General features: G+C 37.0%; 2 protein-coding genes across 2 annotated transcripts; both read right to left on the bottom strand.

Moving 5' to 3' along the window:
* Window positions 1–1,417: 1,417 nt before the first annotated feature.
* On the bottom strand, window positions 1,418–12,522 carry LOC107225106 (DNA-directed RNA polymerase II subunit RPB1). The gene is made up of 11 exons (XM_015665442.2): window positions 12,368–12,522; window positions 10,937–11,206; window positions 8,424–10,834; window positions 7,176–7,426; window positions 6,885–7,090; window positions 6,166–6,592; window positions 5,668–5,900; window positions 5,158–5,546; window positions 4,706–4,824; window positions 4,400–4,594; window positions 1,418–3,606 (listed from the first exon to the last, which is right to left on the bottom strand). Exons 1-11 carry the CDS (start codon window positions 12,443–12,445, stop codon window positions 2,486–2,488), a joined length of 5,700 nt encoding a protein of 1,899 aa, XP_015520928.1. The 5' UTR covers window positions 12,446–12,522; the 3' UTR covers window positions 1,418–2,485.
* A 1,234-nt stretch (window positions 12,523–13,756) lies between these two features.
* On the bottom strand, window positions 13,757–23,237 carry LOC107225108 (heterogeneous nuclear ribonucleoprotein H). Its single transcript, XM_015665445.2, has 9 exons — window positions 23,051–23,237; window positions 21,834–22,098; window positions 20,933–21,076; window positions 19,394–19,532; window positions 16,630–16,802; window positions 15,880–16,076; window positions 15,434–15,553; window positions 15,231–15,333; window positions 13,757–14,945 (listed from the first exon to the last, which is right to left on the bottom strand). The coding sequence occupies exons 2-9, from the start codon at window positions 22,090–22,092 to the stop codon at window positions 14,854–14,856; spliced, it is 1,227 nt and encodes a 408-aa protein (XP_015520931.1). The 5' UTR covers window positions 22,093–22,098; window positions 23,051–23,237; the 3' UTR covers window positions 13,757–14,853.
* Between the last annotated feature and the right edge of the window lie 173 nt (window positions 23,238–23,410).

Raw genomic sequence — 23,410 nt, forward strand, 5'->3', positions numbered from 1 at the left:
GTCGATTTCTATTTGGGAAATGACGTTCATAAGTTTAAACGTCTATGTGGGAAATTCGCCTTAGCAAAAAGTTATAGAGAGGACCAGGCAATATGGGCAAGATATCAAGCTTCTATCGAACAAACTATGTTGGGTACCAATTAGCTGAACACGGAAAGGCTAGTAGAAGTATGATTTTTCGAACGTTATTATTATGGGGCAGTGTACCTGATCGGATCCACCAAGTGTCGATGGTTTCGATCGTGAGTCTGCTTTGCCTCATTACTCTTCAAGGGGATAGATCTCTTATTTGAAGTTTACGTGTAAGATTTGTTAATGCCTTTGAAATAATATCTTAGAATAACTATTATGAGAGTAGGAAGTTGTATCCAATCCTATGTGCATTTATATTACTACTGGGATCCCATCGCGACTCCGTCAGCGAATATTTTCGTTTTGAATTTGCGAAGCTTATAGATATTTTTTATGCAGATCTCATCGAGACCTTAAAACTCTTGAAAATAATTTTCCTCTATTTGTAAGAGTTTACTCAGGGTTCGCATATAAGTGTGCGATCCCTTTCCGTCTTGGCTTACAAATATCGTTATAGCTCCAAAACTATTGATCTGGTTGTGACGAAATATAGCCTCAAGCCTGACCAGACGTAGCTTTTCACAGAAAAAAAATTGGAATCGGTTCAGTAGTTTTGAAGTATGATGAAAAATTGTATAACAAATTTAATGTACTGTTCAAATCCTGGTACATTTACCTTCAAATTTTTTTCCAAAAAGATTTCGCAGAAAAAATATTTAGAAATCTTGATGAATTATAAAAACAAACCGATGAACCGGCGATCAATTTCATACCTCCCTAAATCCTCCATAATGTCCCACAATCAGCTTTTACCCATGACCATTCATTCTACTTTCCATCAAAATAACGCTGTTCAGAATTCAACCTTGACACCAAAAAAATACGAGAAAATGTAATCATAATTATTAAAATTAAAGTTTTCTAGATCCATATCAGTTCGTTATAATTACTATTTGACAGTTTATGTTTATGTGTTTATTCGTACCAGCGCACCTGAGTTGCGATGCGGCAGCATACTGAGGGAGACGTTAGTGTGCAAGAAGTTCTACAGAGTCTACTGTCAATTAAATTTTCGTAGAAACACAATTTACTATGATTTTAAGGCACGGCGATCAATTGTTGGTATCCAATCGATTTACCGCGCATTCGTGGTATTATGAAATACTCCTATCATCCCGCCTTACAATTTTCAAACTAATACAAAATGCAGAATTTATGCATCTCAATGAAAATTTCAATGATGTATATTTTTCTTGAAAATATCATTTATTTTAGCGTAAACGTGGTTTTACATTTCATATGCCGAAAATAAAGTTTAATTTGATATTCTGTTTTCTTATATGCCAAGTAATGTCTTCATGTATGTACATGTATAAGTATAAAAAAACAAAAGAAAATAACAGCACGTATGTTTTTTTTTTTATAAAAATGCATTCGTACATATATTCAGGTTTAAACGCACAATTGCGTTGGTTCCGGATATAACTGCTATGAGTAATTTAAATAAATGGCGATGAACTTATCGTGATTTACAGATATAAAAGAAGCTAAAACTTATGCTTGGTCAACAATTAACACCGTGAGTGTAAAGAAATTCTTATCCATTATCCACGAACATGTTCGTATACAAATATTCTACTTGTGTACAACTGGAAGGCTAATAGGTATACATACATCACTGTATACTTTCGCGCTTTAATCGTGAATCGTAATAATTTATGCACGCGAAATTATACATTCATGCGTGTACATCGCACGCTTTTCCGTATTTCTATTCAACTTATTTAATTTGATTTTTTTTTTCGTTTTTTATTATTAACAATATTTCATTGAGAGATCTAAGGATAATAGTATAACTTACATGTTTATTATATCATATAACAATCTAATTATAGGTATAAGTGCGGTACGACGTTACCATATCGGCCTGTCAGCACACCTTATACACATTTTACCCTAGTTTAGCTGATGATCAAAAATGTTTGGTATGATATACATTGTAGAATATTTGTAAACACTCTCTAACCCTTTGGCCCTAGGCTGTAACGTAAATTAGGAAACTTCGTCTGGGTCTGAATCGATGGGTCATTTTTTCTATTTTGGAATGTTTATGCTTACATTTTTTCACCAAAAATCCACCATTTAAAACGCATCGTTGGTAAAACATATTGTATAGAAGTCATGAAATTTCTGTCAGCAAAGCCAACTTACTCGAATTAACTTCACTTCAAAAAACGAATAAATAAGATTCATGAAATCAATTACCCTCAGGTCAACAATGCACGAAATAATAATGCGACACGGGCCAAACAAATAGAAGTCACGTCGGTTTCATTTCTGCCCACCAACAAACATATTCAATGAATCAATTATTCTGTACAAAATCGATTTCAGTGTCTTAATTACCACCTTTTTAATCGTCAGTTTCATAGGCAGGCGACGCAGGCGAATAAGTAGGACTGGTCGGAGAGTAGCCACGTGCTGGCGGCGAATATGTAGGACTTGTAGGAGAGTAGCTTGGGCTGGTTGGTGTGTAGGTGGGACTAGTCGGCGAATACTGTGAGCTCGACGGAGAGTAAGTTGGACTGGTCGGCGAGTAGTTGGGACTGCTGGGCGAGTACCCCGTGCTTGCAGAAGCTGTGCGTTGCGGAGAGCTTGGTGAGTAGCTGGGGCTCGTAGGCGAGTAGGTTGGGCTAGTCGGCGAGTAAGTGGGGCTAGCCGGCGTGTACTGCGGCGATGTACCGGCGAACGACGGGGAGGTAGGGGAGTAGCTGGGACTGGTTGGGGAGTATTTAGGACTGCTAGGAGAGTAGCTTGGACTGGCGGGCGAATACTGAGGTGAACTAGGCGAGTAAGAGGGGCTAGTGGGGGAATACGACGGCGAAGCAGGTGTATAATTTGGAGAGCTGGGTGAGTAGCTTGGACTTGTTGGCGAGTAGCTTGGACTGGTGGGCGAGTAGCTCGGGCTCGTTGGTGAATAACTTGGACTCGTAGGTGAGTAGCTTGGACTAGTCGGTGAGTAGCTTGGACTCGTTGGCGAATAGCTCGGACTCGTGGGAGAGTAGCTCGGGCTAGTCGGTGAGTAGCTCGGACTCGTGGGCGAGTAGCTCGGACTCGTGGGTGAATAGCTCGGACTAGTCGGCGAATAACTTGGGGAAGTTGGTGAGTAGCTCGGACTAGTGGGCGAATAACTTGGACTCGTTGGCGAGTAGCTTGGGCTTGTCGGCGAGTAGCTAGGACTGGTCGGTGAGTAATTCGGACTAGTTGGCGAGTACGTTGGACTAGTTGGTGAGTAATTTGGACTGGAAGGTGTCATACTGGGTGACGTTGGTAAGTATGCCGGTGACGTTGGAGAGTAACTTGGTGAGGCTCCACCTGCCGGAGACATCGGGTAGGGACTCATGCTGGGCCCTGGACTGCCCGGACTCCCAGGTTGTGGTGAATAGACAGAGTAGGCTGGGGATAAACCTGACGCATCTGATGCTCCCGATGGAGAAAAACAGGCTCCTCCAGGTGTCATGCCACTTCCCAAGGCTGTGAAAAAGGAAGTTATAATTCATTTCAGCATTCAATTCTTTGATTATCACGAGAACAAGAAAATAAAAAGTTTCACAAATCACTTCAAAGTGGGTCCAAAATTTTTTAATGGTTTGTCTACATTGATTTTGCGTTAAATTTACTCAATTAGAGGAGGATACTTAATTTAATTTAGAAAATTTTCCGACTTTTCCCAGGTTTCCTGAACAAAATTATACTTTTTTTCTGACTTCTTGCAATTTGATATGTCGCATTTTTTAATACTTGTTCTCTATTTCTTTAAAAGTTTTATTTAGTATACTTGTATCAATTGTTTATATTATTAATAAAAGGCTTGTACGTACTAGTAAATATGAAGTTCCTACTTTCAGTATACATATTCATACTGTTATTAATAGCATTATGATTAACTTTATAAGTAGATATTAATAATTGAGCGAGGGTAGCAAGTGAGACAAGAATTTACAAAATAAGGGAGCGATAGTAAAATTATGAACAGTTGGCTCAAAGTGCTAGTAAAAAATTAAAAAATTTAAAGATCACTTTGAATATTAACTCCGTGCAGAATTTCAAAGAACTTCTGCAAGTATTTCAGGTCTGACTTATAGAAAATTTCCTGACATTCCCCTGATTTCCAGACAAATGGCTACAAATGATTAGATGCGCTTTGTTACCAGTTTTTTAGCTAGTACAAAATGAACTAATAAAATTTTACAAAATTCAGAGAAATTAAACATCTCTATTTCGTATGAGGTTAAGTAATATATGAACAGATATAACTGCGACTCACCAGGAGACATGCTGGAGGCTCCGTAACCAGGAGTTGCACCCATTTGGTTCCAAGGTGTCATTTGAGGACTCATGCTAGGTGTAGCAGCACTTCCGAAGAACATACCAGCCCCACCCATCATTCCAGCTCCCACTGCCATTGGTATTTCTATACCAGCCTTACACTTCTCTGCATCGAGGAGGAGGTCAAAACAGCCTGAACGAGAGAATTGTGGAAAATGGGGATTATGGAATAAAATATTTGAAAATATTCAAATCAGTACTGTTGCAATTATTTGAGATAAGTAGTTGATCGTCTGATAGTTACCAGTGCCAAGACGCGGTAGTTGTCCCATGATAATATTTTCGGACACACCTCTCATCGGATCGACTTCAGCATGAGATGCGGCATCAAGCAAAACATCGACCGTTTCTTCAAAGGAACATCTAAAATGACAGATTTCATTTATGTTTAGTATATTAATAAACTGGCCAAAAGCTGTGCCATTGAATTTCGAAGGAAACTATCCTGCTTTAAGTATTTCAGTTTATTTGGACAAAATCATCTTTTGCTGTCGTAAGAAATTTGCAAAAATATAACTTTTAGGGCAAAAATTTCCACTTTCATGTATATTATACACAGCAAAGTATTCTTTTGAATTGCATTATTCGTATTTTTTATAATTAGTTTACAGTACCCTTGAATTTGTACAGTAATAATAGAGCGATGCAAAGAACAAGATCTAGAAGAAATAACGATTGTTACAAATATTATCTCACCTCATGAGTGCTCCGGTGTCCTGTCTGTTTATACCGTGACGAGTGATAGCCATGAGATGACCTTTAGCAGTCATGACATCACAAAGCAGCGCAAGATGTCGATAGTTCACGTAAAGACCATAGAATTGCAGTACAGTATTCATTTCTTTTTCAACTGATTTACGCACAGCCTCAATACCCAATACTTGGAATATTTCACAGATGTCGTTACTGAATGTACGTACTGGATCGACGTCCCTTTCACTCAAAACTTTCATAAGGCTTGTCCCATCAGTTTCCAAAAGCCATTCAGCAATAGCTTTGAACTCCCCGGTATCGGTGACTACAATACGCTTTTTTGAATCTGTCTGTGGCAAATGCATGTAGACTTTGCCGATCGCTTCTATTCCCTGTATAAACATTAAATTTTAATCAATTCCAGACCACTTCAAGTCAAATAATTATTGTTTGTATTTGTTGTTTGATTTTCAATTTTTTTTTTATTTTCATAGAATTTAAGGCAATGTTTACCTGCAATGTCATATCGCTAAGCATATTGGCTTCAATGCATCGTAAGAACATATCATCCTCCATTTTGTCGACAGTCTCTTCTTCGGTATCTTGAAATTTGTTGTCATCACTGTTCATTATTCTTATTCGCAATACCAATTTCTCAGCATTGTCGTCATTGAATATGCAATTGAGATCATCTCCAAACCCAGCATTTATTTTTTCAGCTATCTGTTCCATAGTCAATTTCTTATCTGGAAACATTAGTCACACATAAATATTAATCCCGAGGGGAATACACAACTGGCAATGTCTAACCATGTCAAAAAATTGTGAGGTATGACTTTCTTTTTATTCGTTTCTAAAGAAGATCTATTAAGCTTCTCACACTGACCTTTCTAATGAACATTTCAAAAAAAAAAAAAAAAAAAAGCACTATACATCTAGGGGGATATTCTGCTTTTTTTTTTTAACTGAAATCCTCCAATTCCCCAATACAAATATAAAAAATTACGATACCTGTCATTCTCTTCCTGTCCAACTCGATACGCAAAAGCCACGGTGAGATTTTAGTCGGATCAAAATCTGGCATCTCGTAATAAACGTTAACAAACTCTTGATCTTCGGCGATCACTGTATTTTGGGGATCAGGATCATAGTAGATTGCAGTATTTGCAGTGACTTTTCGCAAAGTTGTATGTTCCAATCGACAAAGTACATTCTTGGCCTTCTCCGCATCTCTGGCAGCTGCTCCGGTTAAGAAAACAGTTAGCGAAGGAGCCTTTGGTTTTTTACTGATATTGATTATCTCCTTTAGCCTCGGCACTCCCAAAGTTACGTTCTTGGACGATACTCCAGCAAAGTGGAAAGTGTTCAGCGTCATCTGTGTTGCAGGTTCACCAAGAGACTGGGCAGCCAATGCCCCCACCATTTCTCCAGGGAATACCTATTTAATTTGATTTTTATAAAATTTCTTTGTACATGTAAATCATTTGATTCATATCTTGGTGACTTTCAGCACTATTTCATTACATTTTATTACATATCAGTACAGCGTCTGAAGAAAACAATCAATTTGTTTTATTACAGCTTTTTTCAGACGATGATTAAATATCAACTTCTACTCTAACTAAACAGGCTCGAGTTTAGCAAAAATGGGGCCTCCAACATTGGTCGTGGCTTTTCTCTGCTTTTACTTCAATTCTTAAAAATATTATGATGAATCTCAAAAAACAAACCTGTGCCTGCTGGAATCGAGTTTCAATTTCACCAATCAGCCACTCAAAAGCTTCAGTGGACAATCTGAATTCTTCAGAAACACATTTGGTGCACAAAGTCGAGCGTACCAAACATTGGAACAACAGGGTAGCATTTTCGTTAGCCTGTTTGCTCAATCTGTCGTCACCAGCCACGATAATACACTTTTCCAACAAATCCTTGACACCTATGAATAAATCACGCCACATGAAATTATGTAAAAAGTGTCATGATAATAACTTTGAAATGGAAAAGTTGATGAATTCGCTAACCTTGGATAACTCTGATAGGGCTGAGGTCGGTTGGCGCCCTTTTGTTGATGTGAAATATTTTTTGCCCGTTCCATATCATTCTCTGCAAGTTGCACGGTAACACAACTTTTGACTCACCACTGGGAAAAATTTCACGCAATGCAATACGATCTTTGTTCAATTGTTCCCACTCTTGCTCAAGCACTGAAATTACATCTCCGGAGCCCATCATTTCACGGACAATGTCTTCAGTGAATATACGACGAAGGTATCTGCAGAAAGTAAGATAGGGTCAGTCTTGACATTTTGTGTACATGGATAGTGACGCAAAAATATGAAAAAAGATCATTTTAATTTTCTTATTCAGGATTTGTAAGATTGATTGCTACAAGTTGGAAGCTGTAACTATCAAAATGATTAACTTCGGAAAAATATTTTAGGGTAATGCAAACTTTTCTGAAGTAAATATCCTTGGATCTATACCTGATTCTTTGAACCAAATGTTTGTATTTTCTGATCGTTTACCACCGAATTTATGAAATATTGTGCTATTTTCACATAGCTTCGCCCTATTAAAGTATATATAAGTAGGCAAGACAACGTAAAAATCAATCAAGTTTCATTGATTTTATGAAGTACTAACGGAAGTTCCAGATGATTGAGAAAAAAAAACATGAACAAATAGGGTAATTCCCTGACTTTTCATGACTGATGCAATCCCCTGGCTATTCCCGAGCTGTCGTCACCATGTATTCTAAGAGATGAATAGCCGGTTTATTATTATTCCATGGTATCAACGTTGGAGATGAATCATTTTCTGTTATCAGCTCATATAGCAATGTCCAACAAAGAACCGTAATACCATTTCACATGCGTTTCTAGGTGTGACTATCTAAATAAGTCTTTAATAGCTTGAGGTCTGATATACTCAATATTTAAAAGTAAAAGACTATCGAAAAACAATATGACCATAGTTAGAAATAAATCTCACAGTTTCATTTTTCTTTGTTGATCAAAGATATGCTCAATCATGCAATACAAGAATGTTGCGATCAACTTGATTTTCAAATATCGCGAGCATTCAAATTCTAAAGCTTAATAATTTCCATATACAGTTTTGAATTCCGAGTACATCTACAGTCTCGGAATTGTTTCTCATTGATAAGTAGTAACAGTAATGGTTGACCTTCACCCACTTTTTGTAGACCAAAATGAACTGGAAATATATCGCAATACGAAACGAAAATTAAGATAATCTTATTGACTTACCTCTCGTTAGTTGGATCGAATTTGAATTTCTTTTCAAATGCCTTGTTGCTCAATTTGATAGTTGGCAAGTTTTGGAATTCTACGGTTTCACCACAAAGTCCGTCCTCTCCGTAACGCAGCTGAATAAGCTGTCCAACAGAATTCCTAACTGTTCCGTCATAGTGAACCATAACAGATTCCATAGCTTTGATCAAACGTCGCTGAATGTATCCAGTTTCAGCAGTTTTGACGGCGGTATCAATGAGACCCTCTCTACCTCCCATAGCGTGGAAATAGAACTCTGATGGTGTGAGACCGGCAAGGTATGAGTTTTCAACGAACCCTCTTGATTCAGGACCGTAATCGTCTTTGATGAAATGTGGCAGGGTGCGTTTGCGGAATCCGAATGGTATTCTCTTACCCTCAACGTTTTGCTGACCGACACACGCAATGACCTGAGAAATGTTGATGTTCGATCCCTTTGAACCAGATACGACCATAGCTTTCAAATTGTTATATTCCGTAAGAGATTTCTTCGCCGAACCACCAGTTTTGTCACGAGCATCGTTTAGGATTCTGTTTACCTGATTCTCGAAGGTTTGTCTAAGCGTGTTACCTGGTGTCGGTTCCAGTTCCATGTTGTGCGCCTTGTGTATCACCTCTATTACATCCTCCTTGGCTTTCTTGATAGCCTTTTGAATTTCCAAGTATGTTTGAGGATCGGCAATCGTATCTCCAATACCAATCGAGTGACCCTCTAGCAGCAGCCAGTTATTAATCACGGTTTGAATGTTCCCGTAAAAACGACCGCACACGTCGTGTCCCAATTCCAACATACAAATATGAAGAAGAGATCCGGCTGAGGTACCTAATGTCTTTTTACACAGAATACCCATAACCAGTTCCCCATGTTCGACCATAACTTTTGTATCTCCGGGTGATATCCACTTGTAAGGTCCGTCGTCCTCCTCGTCTGGATGTGTGCTGTGGGTTCTGATCATGTTCACATTGCCAGGAATGATCAGGGAGAATATTTGCTTCCCGGTCCACAATGGTTTTGGTTTTAGGATGCAGGGTTGGGGCATTTTCCCATCCCAGCTGGGTAAGTGCATTAAAATGTTCATCATTTGTTCCTTTTCTATGAATACGTCTCTCTTGGTCATTTTTCTAACGGCAGTCAACGTATCCTGCACAATACCCATGACAGGCTTGTTTGCCTGAGGTGTAATGATCTGTCGAGGTGTGACGTGAATGTTCTCAACTTCAGCTCTGGTCTCCATCGACTGAGGTACGTGCAGGTTCATTTCGTCACCATCGAAATCAGCGTTGTACGGAGAAGTGCAGCTAAGATTCATTCTGAATGTACTCCAAGGTAGAACTTTGACTCTGTGTCCCATCATACTCATTTTGTGCAGGGTCGGTTGTCGGTTGAAAATCACGAGGTCGCCGTCCCTTATGTGTCTTTCTACTCTGTATCCACATTGGAGGTGAAGGTCTGAGGGTTTCGGGTGAAACCTTAGATCTATTCTCTCCCCGTTATCTCGGACAATGTACTTTGCTCCGGGATACTGCGAGTTACCTCGTCGCACGAGTTCCTGCATTTTGTCGATATTGAAAGGTGTCACTATTTCTGGAAACGTTAAATTCTGAGCTATGCTACGGGGGACACCGACTTGGTCAATCCGGAGGTTTGGATCTGGGGTGATGACCGTACGCGCTGAAAAGTCCACACGTTTGCCCATAAGATTACCTCTGATTCTTCCTTCCTTCCCCTTTAATCTCGCCTTAATAGCTTTTAATGGTTTGCCAGATTTTTGCATGGCCTTCGGCATGCCAGGCATGTCGTTATCTACAAGTGTGGCCACATGGAATTGCAGCATTTTTATATTTTCTGATATAACGTGCGCAGCTGCACCAGCCTGCTCATTCCTCAATAACTCGTTGTTCGATTTTATAATATCAGCAAGCTTGTGCGTTAAATCATCTTGATTCTTTGCCGAGCCATACATAACGACTGCTGGTCTGACTGAGAGTGGAGGAACCGGAAGTACCGTGACGATCATCCAATCGGGCCTAGCAAACTTGGGGTCCATACCAAGAATGAAAGACTCTTCATCCGTTATGTGTTTCAGTATCTCCCAGGCGCGTTCCGCGGTCAATACAATCTTTTTTTCTTGTGAATCTTCGTTGACGTGTTTCCATTCCGCGGACACATCCAGGCCTGATCGTCTCAGGTTTGGCTGATACCTACCACATCCTCCGTGTCCTGGTTTTTTATCCGCCTGTTGCTGTTCCTGCCCGTCCTTGTTTATGTCCATTTCATCTCCACCTTCACAGATATTCTTACTTTTGCAGAGGTCATATACGAATGTTAATCGCTTTCGGGGCTGTCCTTTGGTCTTCATGACAATTTCTTTTATCTTTGGATTGTGCTGTGGAAGGAGCAAAATTTATAACGTCACAACACCTATCGACTGGTTTTTTCTCTTCTTATATTCATTTTTTATTTCTGTAATACTTTTTCCAATACTTACTGGACTGACAAGAAGCTTTGAGCAGTAGAAACAAACACATCTTAATATTTTGATACTCTTTGTGATGAAACCAACGTGAAATACTGGTTTGGCCAAATCAATGTGTCCAAAATGTCCAGGGCACTCTGTCATGTTGCCTGCACATGTCTGACATCGAGAATGTCTATCTATCACCCCTTGTCTAGGGTCCATGAGACCGCCAAGCTTCGGGCGGCCGCCCTCCATCGTTTCCGGGAAACGGATTCCCCCATCGGTAACTGACATGCGGCGCTATGGTTCAAATTATTTTTAGATAAGTAGAAGTCGGCTTTTACATGTTTTTTGATGCATAGGTAATTACACGTGCAAAACAATAAACTCGAGGAAAAGTTTGCTGTTTATATTTCACTAGCAAAAAATACATGAAATTTCAAACTATGTAACTAATTACCTACGATTCTTACAAAATGATTAATTAGGCAATATTCGCACACTGCTAGTAAGTAAAAGTATTTCGAAGCCGTAATGTGTAATAAACAGGTGTAAATATTTCCGATACTTCCAGGATTTCCAGAATCACCGAACACCTTGAATTCTATGATAATAAACTGCCTTTCTACATACTCAGCAATCACAAGGTCAAAGCTAGTAACATTAACCCAAAGAAACATGGAAAATAATCACTAATTTATAACCTTACGATGCAGACACAGAGAAAATATCGAGTTTTTAGAACATGAGATTTTATTTGGTACGATTTGCTAAATTACAATCCATCCTAAAATTACGAAATCACAATTTTTCCTATAATATACAGCATGAACATGAAGTTCAATCTTATCAGTGTAAATATAGACCAAACGTATAACAACAATGGAAAATTAACAATGTAGATGACTAATGGCCTAGGAAACGTTAGAATTCCTGTATTCATATTACATCAGCAAATGTTTTGTTTGCGTAATAAATTTGCGGTGAAACTGCATCGAAATGCGACCGCTCAATCCCGTCCTACATCGATAAATTCGAACATATGAATATTTTCAATTCATACCGAGGTCAGTTTTCACTTTTGATCGAGAACGGGACTGATAGCTCAAATTTATAGGAGGGGGGAATTCGGGAATAAACATAGTTATACGGGCATCGTAATACTCATTAATTTGAGTGAAGCATTCGCTCGACTGCGCGGCACGACTGACGAGGAAAACTTTAGTGATTAACGAATTACAGCGGACCCAATTCGGGGAACAGATAAGACAAGATTGACGCGCGAGGCACTTCACGCACTACTCTTCCATCTCCCCAGGCACCAACAGGAGGATCGAGGCGAAGGTACAAAAACTGGGCATAATATCGGGCTAGCGGCTTCATACGAGTATGAAAATATCGGGCAAGTTGATATTTACGTAGCCCAAGCGATGCTGGAAACGGGGATGATAATTTACTTACAATTTCATCTGGGGAAAGAATACCAAACTGCACTCTTTTCACGACGCGCACCGGCGCCTTCGAGTCGTTCGTCGCCATTTTACCGTCTGTGCCATGACGAGCAAAGCAGTTAGACCTCCTCGGCTCTTAGGCCTCTATTCCACATTGGTAAATTTTGGGGCCGCGTTTCGCGCGCCGTCAGTCGAATGTGGCACAAGCAAAAACTAATTTTCAAAATGGCGGCACTGGCGCTACCGCGCGAAATTGTTGAATCTCTGCTACAAAGCGAAATCTTCTTGGGATATGGCATTGACATAGGTAACGAATTACACCCTCCATGAGCGGATATAGTAATTCCACTGAAATATAATATAACTGGAACGTGCGCTTGCTATTCTACGGCATAGAGGCAACGTGTCGAGGGAAATAGGGCTCATGTGTTTTGTCTCTGCAGCTTATGGAGATGCGCATGCGCGCGTAGCAGTATCGTAAAGTATCTGCAAAAAGTTAAGTCATCACCACGGTTGAAGATATCTACGCTTCAGAATACATAGAATCTTCGTATTCTCGAATTTGGTTTTTAGAACGGATTGTACAGAGAGAGACACAAATACATCATACATATATATGTCGGAGTATCACAAATCTTGTTTAATAATTCCAGTTTAAAATGTATTTAGTCTTTAAGAATAAAAGGATATTTCACTTGAAATTAAACTCTCGATGAGTCTACCGTATCAAGCGTCAAGCGTTATTAGCAAGCTACGAGTATAGCTGAATGACGGAATCTTAGCAACAAACAAATGGTTTGTTTATAACAACGCTTGGACGAAATCGACAGTCACGGGTTAGCTAGCGAGCATACCGGACGTGTTCGGGATCGTTACGCTCAAATATGAATAATCCACGCCAAAATGAACACTTTACATCTTCTCCGCCTTTCCTAGGCTTTACTTCGACATATACATCATGACGCTGTCTCTCTCGGCTCGCGTCGAAGGCATCGGAGCGCGTTCCATTATTAATTAACTTTTGAAGTTGTCACACTCACCCGTAGAATTGTGATCACGGCGCTTTTACAAATGCCTAAATTAAACTTTATCCGACCAAGTAAACTGGAAAAACTCGGTACAAAAGTCATGTTATAAAAAACGCTTTTCAAACTTGATACAATTCAAGGGAGTTTCCACCAGACTACGTATCCGGTATCAAAATATGTATTTTATTCGTATTATTTCAGTATTGGTAGAAATCAATAAGAAATTCAATTGCGAAATAATTGATTTGAAAATATAGTATATTGTAAGTTACGGACAGATTTGGAGAAGTTGGGATATGTCACGACACTTGTTAACTTTCGACCTATAAGGCCATGATCTTATTAGTTCGAATATGATATATAAAATTCTATTCACTTTTAGTTTAGATTTATTTATATGCACACTTGTCACAGAGTTCCACGCTTACAAAATACAAGTTTCTAGCGCAAATTGTATGAGCAGGTACATTTACAATTTCATTCTTATTTGTTTTCTAGGGGGAGAAGAATTCGTAATAATTCTATACTGTTTCCAACTATTTAACGTAATGGAAACTTTTGTAAATCTAGTAAATTAGGTATTTGTTTTATCAAAACCAATCAGTACACATTTACGTTGTACATAATTGCACAATGTATAAATATCTGGTATCTGATATCTGAAAAACCTTTTAAGAAATTTGGATACGGAAAAGAAATACTTGTCTAATTGTAAATATTATACGCATACAGAACTTTGAAGTATGTATTAGTACCCTAGAATTTCACATTCCCAAGTTTAATGAATGTTCGGTAAATGAGATTGAATATTCCCCAGTCACTACAAAAGAGAAAAAATGTCAAAATGAAAATCCGACCAAAATTTATCTGACTACGAACTGGTGACTACTAATCGCATAAGTACAGACACACGTTATAGACTTGAAAGTTACTCAGACGCAACATTTCTGGTGAATTGTAAATTTTACTAGGCATTTGCGTACTATTAGCACACGAAAATTTACGGATGCACACAATCGTTTATAAGCATATATTATGAAATTAAGATATTTTTTTTACTACCATAACTTATATACCGTATATCATCGATAGCAATAAATCATAAACTTATACGACACTGTATGGCTTGTCTTTAATTTTACCAAACGCTGTAAGATTTATTATTATTATTGTTATTATTACTATTAATATTTATACAAATGTAAATAAAACGAGAGTAGGAAGATTTCAAGTCTGTAACTCGAAGTAATTAAGTATATAAATGTGACGATGATATAAGGAAACTATAATAAAGCTAATTAATTTATATAATTAATATCAGGTATAGTAATTTGACAATATCTTAATCAAATTGAATACTTGTTCACTTCTTAAACATCACGTGGAACGTCATAGGAAACGACAAAAAAAAAAAAAAAATTGATCATTATCATTGACAAATATCGTCTCATAGTATCAATCACTTATCTCAAAAACTATTATAGTTATTTCCTCCGAGTTGACTGTTGTTGTAACCCCTGTTGTTCGGTGAATAACCTGGTCTGAAATTACTGCCTAACCCTGCAATGCATTGAAAAATATAAATGACGTTTGAGCTTTGTGTACCTTAGTTGTCGTATTATGGATCATTGTAATTGACATAATTCTGCCCTAGTTGCAACAAAAAGTAGATCATCACAAAAAAGTTTACAGGAATAACCCTGTGAATTTCTTTCCTTTTTTTTTTTTTTTTTTTTTTTTTGTTTTGTCAGCGATTTACACATCGTAATCTACAAATTCACAGAAAAGCATGTTACAGTTTATATCCAATATTTTTAACAAGACAATTCTGGTATTACTGCTTACCTCCGCAGAAATTGCCAATCCCTCCCAATCCCGATATACCACCTGATCCACTAGACGAGTTGAGGAACAGTTCTATATATCTGTGCGACATGTGGCTTTTATCCTGTGGTTGAAAATAGAGTAAATTTTGAAATTTTATACGATTCTAAAGTGACACATCACTTTAAATTACTGCTGATAGATATTACTGATAATTTACCAACCTTTGACATAGCTTTGACAGCTTCGTCGTGGCTGGCAAATTCAACATCTGCTTCGCCTGATGCTCTTCCGCTGTTCTCCAATAAAAGGCGTATATTTACAGGGACAATAGGCCTGAAAAACTGTAAAAAAAAGAATTTGTCACCAAACGCGTAAAAAGGTCCATCTAGTCTCGTTAATCAGTTTCAAAATTTTTACTGTGATTTTCATTATATTTTTTAACTGTCTTATACCAATTTGATTAGCCATGTTGAATGGAAATATTATTCGAAATTCATCTTTTCAGTAACCAAACAATTCATTGAATGCCAAGAAGCTGATAACGCGAAGAACAAGTTGGATACAAAGTTCCAAGGTAAGTAAAAAATGTTCAACTGTGTTCCTCAAATTGTGATGCTCGGGTGTGTAAGTAGATTTATTAATTGCTATTAATTAAAAGTATACTCACATCTGCAATGTCTTGTTCCGTAGCTCTGAAAGGAAGGCCTCGCATGTGGATACAGTGAAGACCAGAGTTCCCACCGTTCCAATTGTCTCCACTGCCTCTAAAGTTATTACCCTTCATATCCATGCTGCCACGCATACACATATTTCCGCCGCGCGATCCAAAGTTATTGCTTCCACCCCATAATCCACTATCAAAGTCTAAGAAAATAAATATGGTAAAGGTTTCAGTCCAACTATATTATTTATAATTTTAAAGGGGTATATGCATTTGAAAAAAATCAAAAAACAAACTATTCAAGAATACTGTTTCTAAATTTCAAGTAAATCGGTTTAGCTGTTAATGAGGTAGTGTGGGGATTGCCAAATATGTCACTGAACTCAGTGGTTGACGTGATTGTCAATAAGAATGCTCCCTATTAGATGATTTGAATAAAAAAAAATTTGAAAAATGTAGAAATAAAGCTTGATCTATGTACACACTTATGAATGAAACAATCCCCAATCGCATTGAATAATTGTACGTCAATATATAAATTCCCAAAATTCACCCATTTTTTTCAATCTTCTACTTGTATCGTATGCCCCTTTGAAGTACCAATCTAGCCTCTGATTTGTCTGTGAAGAACACTAAAATTTCTAGAAAGTATATCGTCACCGCTCTTACCCCAAGCTTGAAGATTTGGCATCGTTTCATAAACTTTTTCATTGAAAATTACGATATTACAGTGCCAAGATGAATTTCAACACATACCTCTGCTCCTGGAGCCTCTACCGCTATTGCTGAATCGATTCATCCCTCCGAATCTGTCCCCACGATCATAGGGTGCAGGTCTTTGGTTGAAACTACCCATTGGGCCACCGCGCATTTTAGGACCAATGCTGGCACGTACCTCTGACAAGCTGCTTCGGAATATTTCAATGTACCTGTTAATTGTGGTAAAATGTCATTAGAATTTCAGATCAATATAATGATGTCGGAATATTCAACACTCGTGTTTTTTCGGCATCGTTAATTATTGACTGAATCAGTATTCATAGCCTTGATCAGAATTTGCTGATACATAGAACTCTTGAATATCCTTTTTGATAAAAACAAGCCATCGACTGACTTTACTAGCTATATGTTATCTACATTTTTATGCATTTATTCAAACTGTTATAGAAATGAAAGAATAATCACACACGGAAACGCATCTGATCTCCAAGATGTCTACCACAATGTTTTCTTCTTCATATTTTCAAATACCACAATATTCATGTCAAGGAGGGATCATATTGTTCAATACTACTTTACTATACTGATCCTATATTGTTATTTATGAAAAATGAGAACTATTGATACTATAATAAATGAATTACCAAAGTCTGGTTATTCAGCTTCCTTGTACAAAAATAATTAAAAGTGTATAATGTTGGAGTTAGGTTGTTCGTGTCGAATTTCTCACTTGATGACATTCTTACTCATTTAATTCTACAGATGTAAAATGATTAGGGAATTAATCATTTCATGTCGTTGGAAGAGGTCAAAGCGACTTTTCGTTGTTAAAACGATTATGATTTTTGTACAAGGGATATAAAAAAATTTAAAAAAAAATAAAATTATTATAGAAACTATTAGTGATGAAACAGGATGATGATTTTCTTTTCAAGATATAAAAAGAAAATCAATGAGTTTGATCAATGAGGTGTTAAATAGGTAAGAATTAGACGTTTCTTAAAATTTATCAAACCAGCAGATCGTAAGATTTGATGAATGCTGTTCTAGTTTTTAAAGTGCGTAAAATATATTGTCTGTAATAAACGATTAGGTAAGGCTTCTCACAATGAGCTTTATTGTAGAATAATTTCATTGTTATTGACATACGAACAACCTAACTGGAAAAAAAGGAAATATTATTTAATAAATAATGAAATAATATATAGTATGAATTTAGATGTCTGTTGTACCATACGTGGAAATTATACCCCACCTCCCAGTTTTCAGTTGCACCAGACTCCCCCCTTCTTCAGTAGCCACGACAGATTGAAATTGAGCGACGTTGAAAATTATTACCTACATACCCACCCTAATACAACGTTGACGCCATGCCAACCCAGCCCTCCTAGACTTGGATTTTGTAGTAAAATACAAGGACAATCGTACTCGTTGCAACAGATCAATTTCTAATTACGAAGTGAAATAAATAACAGCAAAGACCGGGTGTAATTGCTGAGAAAATAATGACGCTAACCAATTTGATGGCCGAAACACAAGCGACGCGTTGCGAGAAGTACCATTGTCTTTGTCGTATGACTGTGTCAAATGTAATTTGATGTTTACTACCTCCGGTGGACCCCCCCCCTCCCTCGGTGATAGCCCTTGGGGTAGCCCTACCCACCTCCCACAGGATTTGTTGAAGATGTATGGGGTACCACCCTCCCGGCACCCACCCACGGGTATCAGTTGGGCCAACAGTACTTTTCACTTATTTCTGTTCTGACTAACGTTGCTATCAACATGATCTTTGTTCTATTTTCAAGCTATTTTTAAACTCACAGTTTCCTAATTTCACAAGCTAAATTCTTCGCATTCAGGACTTGGAACAAGTTGCGTTATATTGATAAAAAGTCTTACAAGATTGAAGTTGACAACACAGCACTAATATAAAAACCATTGTTTGAAACTTTGGGCTGACCGAAGTAGTTGAGTTCACAGAATATCACAACATGTTCTGAGTCATCAGGTTTTACTGCATTTTGTACAATCTCAAATTTGCAGAACGGTATTTTTGTTTAGCTGGATAATGAATGGTTACATTAATGGTACCAAACTTCAGCCTCATTGAGATAAATCATTTCAAATCAACATAAAGACAAAAGCATACTTCGATCTACTTTTTAATCGAAAAAATGTTCGATCCTGCAATAACAAATTAGATTTTACTCTCATACAGTATACTGGGAGACAGAAATATTTTTTTCAACTTCACCTTGTATTCTCAGACTTCCAGGGTTTTAAGAACCGCAAACTCTTTGTCCGTCTTTCACGTGAAAAAATGACGATATTAATCGAAGCATCTATCAGAACATTCTAGACTTTTCGTTCATTTAAACCCATTATTCGCTTCAAAGCCATACTTTAAATATAACTTTATACAAAGTATCCGAGTATTAGAATATCAGGAAACAAGTAGAAAACGTAACCATTACAGCATCACAAGCTTTCACAAAGTTAATATCATTCGCTAATTTGCAGCTATATTTAAATGTATTATACTTGAATAAGTTTAATATGAATACGATTTTAATTGTATCAGTGAGTCAATCGATCAAAATTTTGTAGCAAAATTTAATTAGTACAAGTGTTGCGTTGCCAATAAACGTTATAATAAATACGATAAATGTAACTTGGGGTTAGAGAAACTGCTTGTGTAGAAAAATGAATAAATAAAAAAATAAGTATGCCTTCCTATTAGGGACTAATAATATTGAGAAATGATAAGTATACCCAGACCCAGCTAATATCAGTGCCCCACCTGTGTCCTATCTTTTCCTTGTGTTTCTGCAGAGCTCTCTCCGCAACATCTTTGTTAACAAACTGAACGTAAGCCTCCCCAGTACTGCGGCCTGTGTAGTCTGTAGGTAGCGATATTCCATTCGGCAAAATCTCCAACCCTGACCCACACATAATCAAAGAACGATATTGTAGCTTAATTAAAGCCCATTTAATAACTTACATGTTGAAATTAATAAAAATCCCTTATCAATATAAACGTGTTAAAAGAAACATATGTCTTCCTACATGCAAAACTATGATTATCCATCGAATGTGTTTCCGTTAGCATTACTTTTGCTAAACCTGCTAGAATTACCGACTGTTATTGCAAGAGTATACAAAAAAAAATATAATCTCTCGATTTAAAGACACGTTAAACCAGAAAGGTGTCTGCAAAACTTTTATCACCCAAAGTTGCTACTGAAACTATGGTATTTGTGTTTATGATGGTGAATGCAGAAAAGTAAATTGATTAACAAAACTCTGCTTATTTGTCACGTATCATTCGTTATTCTATTTCCTAATCGTTATTGTTAGTATAATAATTGTTGTTACTGCAAGTGTTTGATACTTCTTTCAATTAATCAATACAGCAGCCATACTTCAGACACAAATCATCTTGAAGCAACAAGATTTAAATTTAAATTCAAATCAATACTACCAAATTATCAACCGAGAACAATTTCTGTTACTGTTTAGTTTTGAAGTTTGAAAATAAAATTAGAAACATGAAATTTCACTAAATCGAAGGAAAAAAAATCACCAGCAGGTTCTGGACTAAAAAAAAAAATTCAAACATATACAACTTTTATCGATCAATTGAGGAAAACACTAGATTTTCTTTCATATTTGATTGAACACCTTCGAGCCGACTATCCAAAGTGCGTATCCTTGTAATAAAGAGTAGAGATTTGATTATGGTTTTTATTTACTCACTGTCACACAGGTACAATCACGCATTTCAACGATAAGGATAGTTCATCACATTATTCAGTATTAGATACTCTGCATAGCTTTTTGATTGGCTGTTATAACAAGAAACTCAGTCGAAAAACTCGAGCTTTACTTACATTGCATCACTAAGATAAATATGTTGACCTATATCGAATGAAATGGAGTAAACCCACTGCTTGATATTTGCCTATCTCTAAATGCTATGAAAAGGTGCACTTTTTACGATTATTTTCATTCTTATCAAAATTCCGGACGTTATTCAGTATAATGAACCTTGTGCTTAACTTGTCAAAAATACAGTGCGTACTAACACAATAACACATTTACAAGTTCGTCTCGAAGGGGTTGAAATTGAACGAATTTATGTGTTAATATACTCATCAATGAAAGGTTTTGGAATTAGTAGCTTAGATCAATGTATGTTGCATAAATTGGAAAATATTTGAAATAGAAACTCGCCGAATGAACAATGGAGATCAAGTTTAGTTTGCATCATCAATAGATGTAATAATAAACAAACTGTGAAATTGGAAGAACACCAATGACAATAATTATGACAACTTACCGGCAAAAAACTGCGCAATCTCTTCTTTTGAACAACCAAACGGTAAACCTCGCAAACGAACACAGCCGTCGTCCATTGCATTTTCCAAATTCAATCCACTCCTTTTAACCACCCACTCCATCTCACCCCTTTTGGCTTTGAAGACTGTAAAGAAAATGATACGGACTATTGAAATCACACTCCAAAAATCAAAATCTTTCTTATGGAATACATCCACGAATAAAAGAAAGTTTCAAATCATTCGTAAAGTTACTTATTGTTAGCTTCAGTAGCATATCAAATTTCCTGCCATTTTAGAAGATTGAAGTTTGTAACATTAACATAACAAAACGTTACAAATTACATGATTTTGATATTTTATGAACAGTATGTAAAGATTGCATGCATAAAATGAAGAAATGGTTCACTTTGACTGTACGATAATTTATGTGTTACTGAATTTTCAATCATAAGGTCAAGAAATCATGAATATCTTGAATACCGTTTGTTATTTAAAATACGAACTTCAATTTTTTGGTATTTCCTAGTTTTCCATACACAAATATAGATTTTTCTAGGAGAAGTTTTGATTAATGTCAGTGAAAAATCTTATGTTTTTATGTCAATTTGATGAAATGCCAGACTAATATTTTCGTCGCAAGGTAAAACAGTCAACCTCTCTTAATTCTATTTCAGTCTTGCTTAATCGTAATCACGCCATTATGTAATTAAAATTTTTGCTTGAAAAAAATACATTGTGACCACTAAATAAAAGCTGTGCAGTAAAATTTTTTAGCATTGTGAAAATTAAATACCTATATAAGCAGTGTTTTAAACCAAATCATAAAAATTTCAGATTGCAACAAATGTCTTGATATTTCCTGGTTTCTGTATAAGTGAGAAATGCAAACAAGTAGGATACCTTCGATGTACCGATGTCCCATGTGATCTCTATCTCGTTTACATGCCTTCTCGATATCCTCTTCCGTGTCCATTTCAATGTATGCTTCACCGCTGGGTCTTCCTTCTCTCGACATAGTCATATGAATGCCGGCTTTGCCATGCGAAATGCTACAGTCGTTGAAGAATTTCAATATCTCATCGACGGTTGTGGACCAAGGTAGTCCTCGTAGTTTTACGACGTACCCTTCCTCGTCGTGATCGCCACTTCCGTTCGACATGCTGGTCTGAGTGGAAAGGGAATGAAAATTTGAAACACGAATATGAAAAATTGTAGGGTAAAGAGGTTGCCTTAGTCGATTTCGACGTTATCGGAAATACGTCCAAATATCAAAGTCCACGTATCGCAAGTGCAAAAAAGGGTTTAACAGCCCCATTCTATACGTAATTCTGAACAAAAACACCCCGAAACATTTTCATTTGACACAGCAGTAAAGAAACGGCTTGAATTCTATGAATTTACTGTTACGATTTCATAGAAACCGTACCATTTCTTTACTTCTGCCTCAGGTCAAAATTTATTGCGAGTTTTTATTCAAAACTGTCTATAGAATGAGGCTTTTAAACCTCTTTTTGCATTTCAGGTACATGAACTTCGATATTTGGAAATATATACGTCAACAACGGAATCGATCAGGGTACCTTGATGAAAAATCTGTGATATGATTACTCATCAAATTGAAAGTTTAACTCACATCTTACGATGCTTGTGAATTTTTTTCATCAAACTCATGTCACTGTTACCAGCTGATTAAATAAAAGTTACCAGCTCACTGAATAAAATTTCAGAAATAAGTGTTTCAAGCTAATCATGTGATAAAATTTTTTATTTTGAAAATCGGTATTGAAACATAGAAATAGGCTAAACTTGGTGGCCAATTAGACTAATTTTACAACGATATGAAAATACACAGTCAATTGTTATTGTCTTGGTTGGTCAATTTTCAACTGCTAAATGACATGAAATGGAAATAATGGTCAAAATTGATTCAGCGTAGTGGCCAGGCGATTTAGTGTATTGGGCGGTATAAAGTTCTTACTTTGCATAAACGCAATTTACGAGTTTAAATTGAAGTGTTGATTCTCGCGTCGAAGTGACGCTTGAGAAAATATGAAGGTAAAGATACGTACAAATGCATGCACGACGAATGAGCCGTAAGGCGATTATATTATACTCACGGTTTACGGTGATCGGATGGTATCAATGTGTGAGAAAGGAAAATGCGGCGATGGTACGTAAAATATGTAGATTTATTCTTGTCCCTCGACGATATTTATTCCGCACAAGAATAGTCCGGCAAACTTGCGCCTACTTCTTCTGTGCAAACGCATCCAACTCCGATTAATTTGCAAATGGCGATGTTCGTTCGTTGCGCATAGACAATTAAGAATATATATAGATTGTTCGCTGCTCTACGACTCCAAGTCACAACTCCAGTAGTGACATCTTAGAGAAATGGGATAATTTTCGAGACGCATGACGATAACGGACTACTACTCTGCCGTATTTTAGCATCACGGAAGCAGTGGATGTTTGTA

The sequence above is a fragment of the Neodiprion lecontei genome, chromosome 7 (assembly GCF_021901455.1).
Source record: "Neodiprion lecontei isolate iyNeoLeco1 chromosome 7, iyNeoLeco1.1, whole genome shotgun sequence".
NCBI lineage: Eukaryota > Metazoa > Arthropoda > Insecta > Hymenoptera > Diprionidae > Neodiprion > Neodiprion lecontei.

Excerpts from the sequence above, each read along its gene's own strand:
- LOC107225106 (XM_015665442.2), bottom strand. The coding sequence starts at position 12,445 with ATGGCGACGAACGACTCGAAGGCGCCGGTGCGCGTCGTGAAAAGAGTG. Across the intron at positions 7,427-8,423 it reads TTCGATCCAACTAACGAGAG|ATACCTTCGTCGTATATTCA; the intron begins GTAAGTCAATAA and ends TACTTTCTGCAG. Across the intron at positions 4,595-4,705 it reads ACTACCGCGTCTTGGCACTG|GCTGTTTTGACCTCCTCCTC; the intron begins GTAACTATCAGA and ends TCTCTCGTTCAG.
- LOC107225108 (XM_015665445.2), bottom strand. The coding sequence starts at position 22,092 with ATGTCGAACGGAAGTGGCGATCACGACGAGGAAGGGTACGTCGTAAAA. Across the intron at positions 15,554-15,879 it reads CGGAACAAGACATTGCAGAT|TTTTTCAGGCCTATTGTCCC; the intron begins GTGAGTATACTT and ends TTTTTTTTACAG. Across the intron at positions 15,334-15,433 it reads CTGTCAAAGCTATGTCAAAG|GATAAAAGCCACATGTCGCA; the intron begins GTTGGTAAATTA and ends TTTCAACCACAG.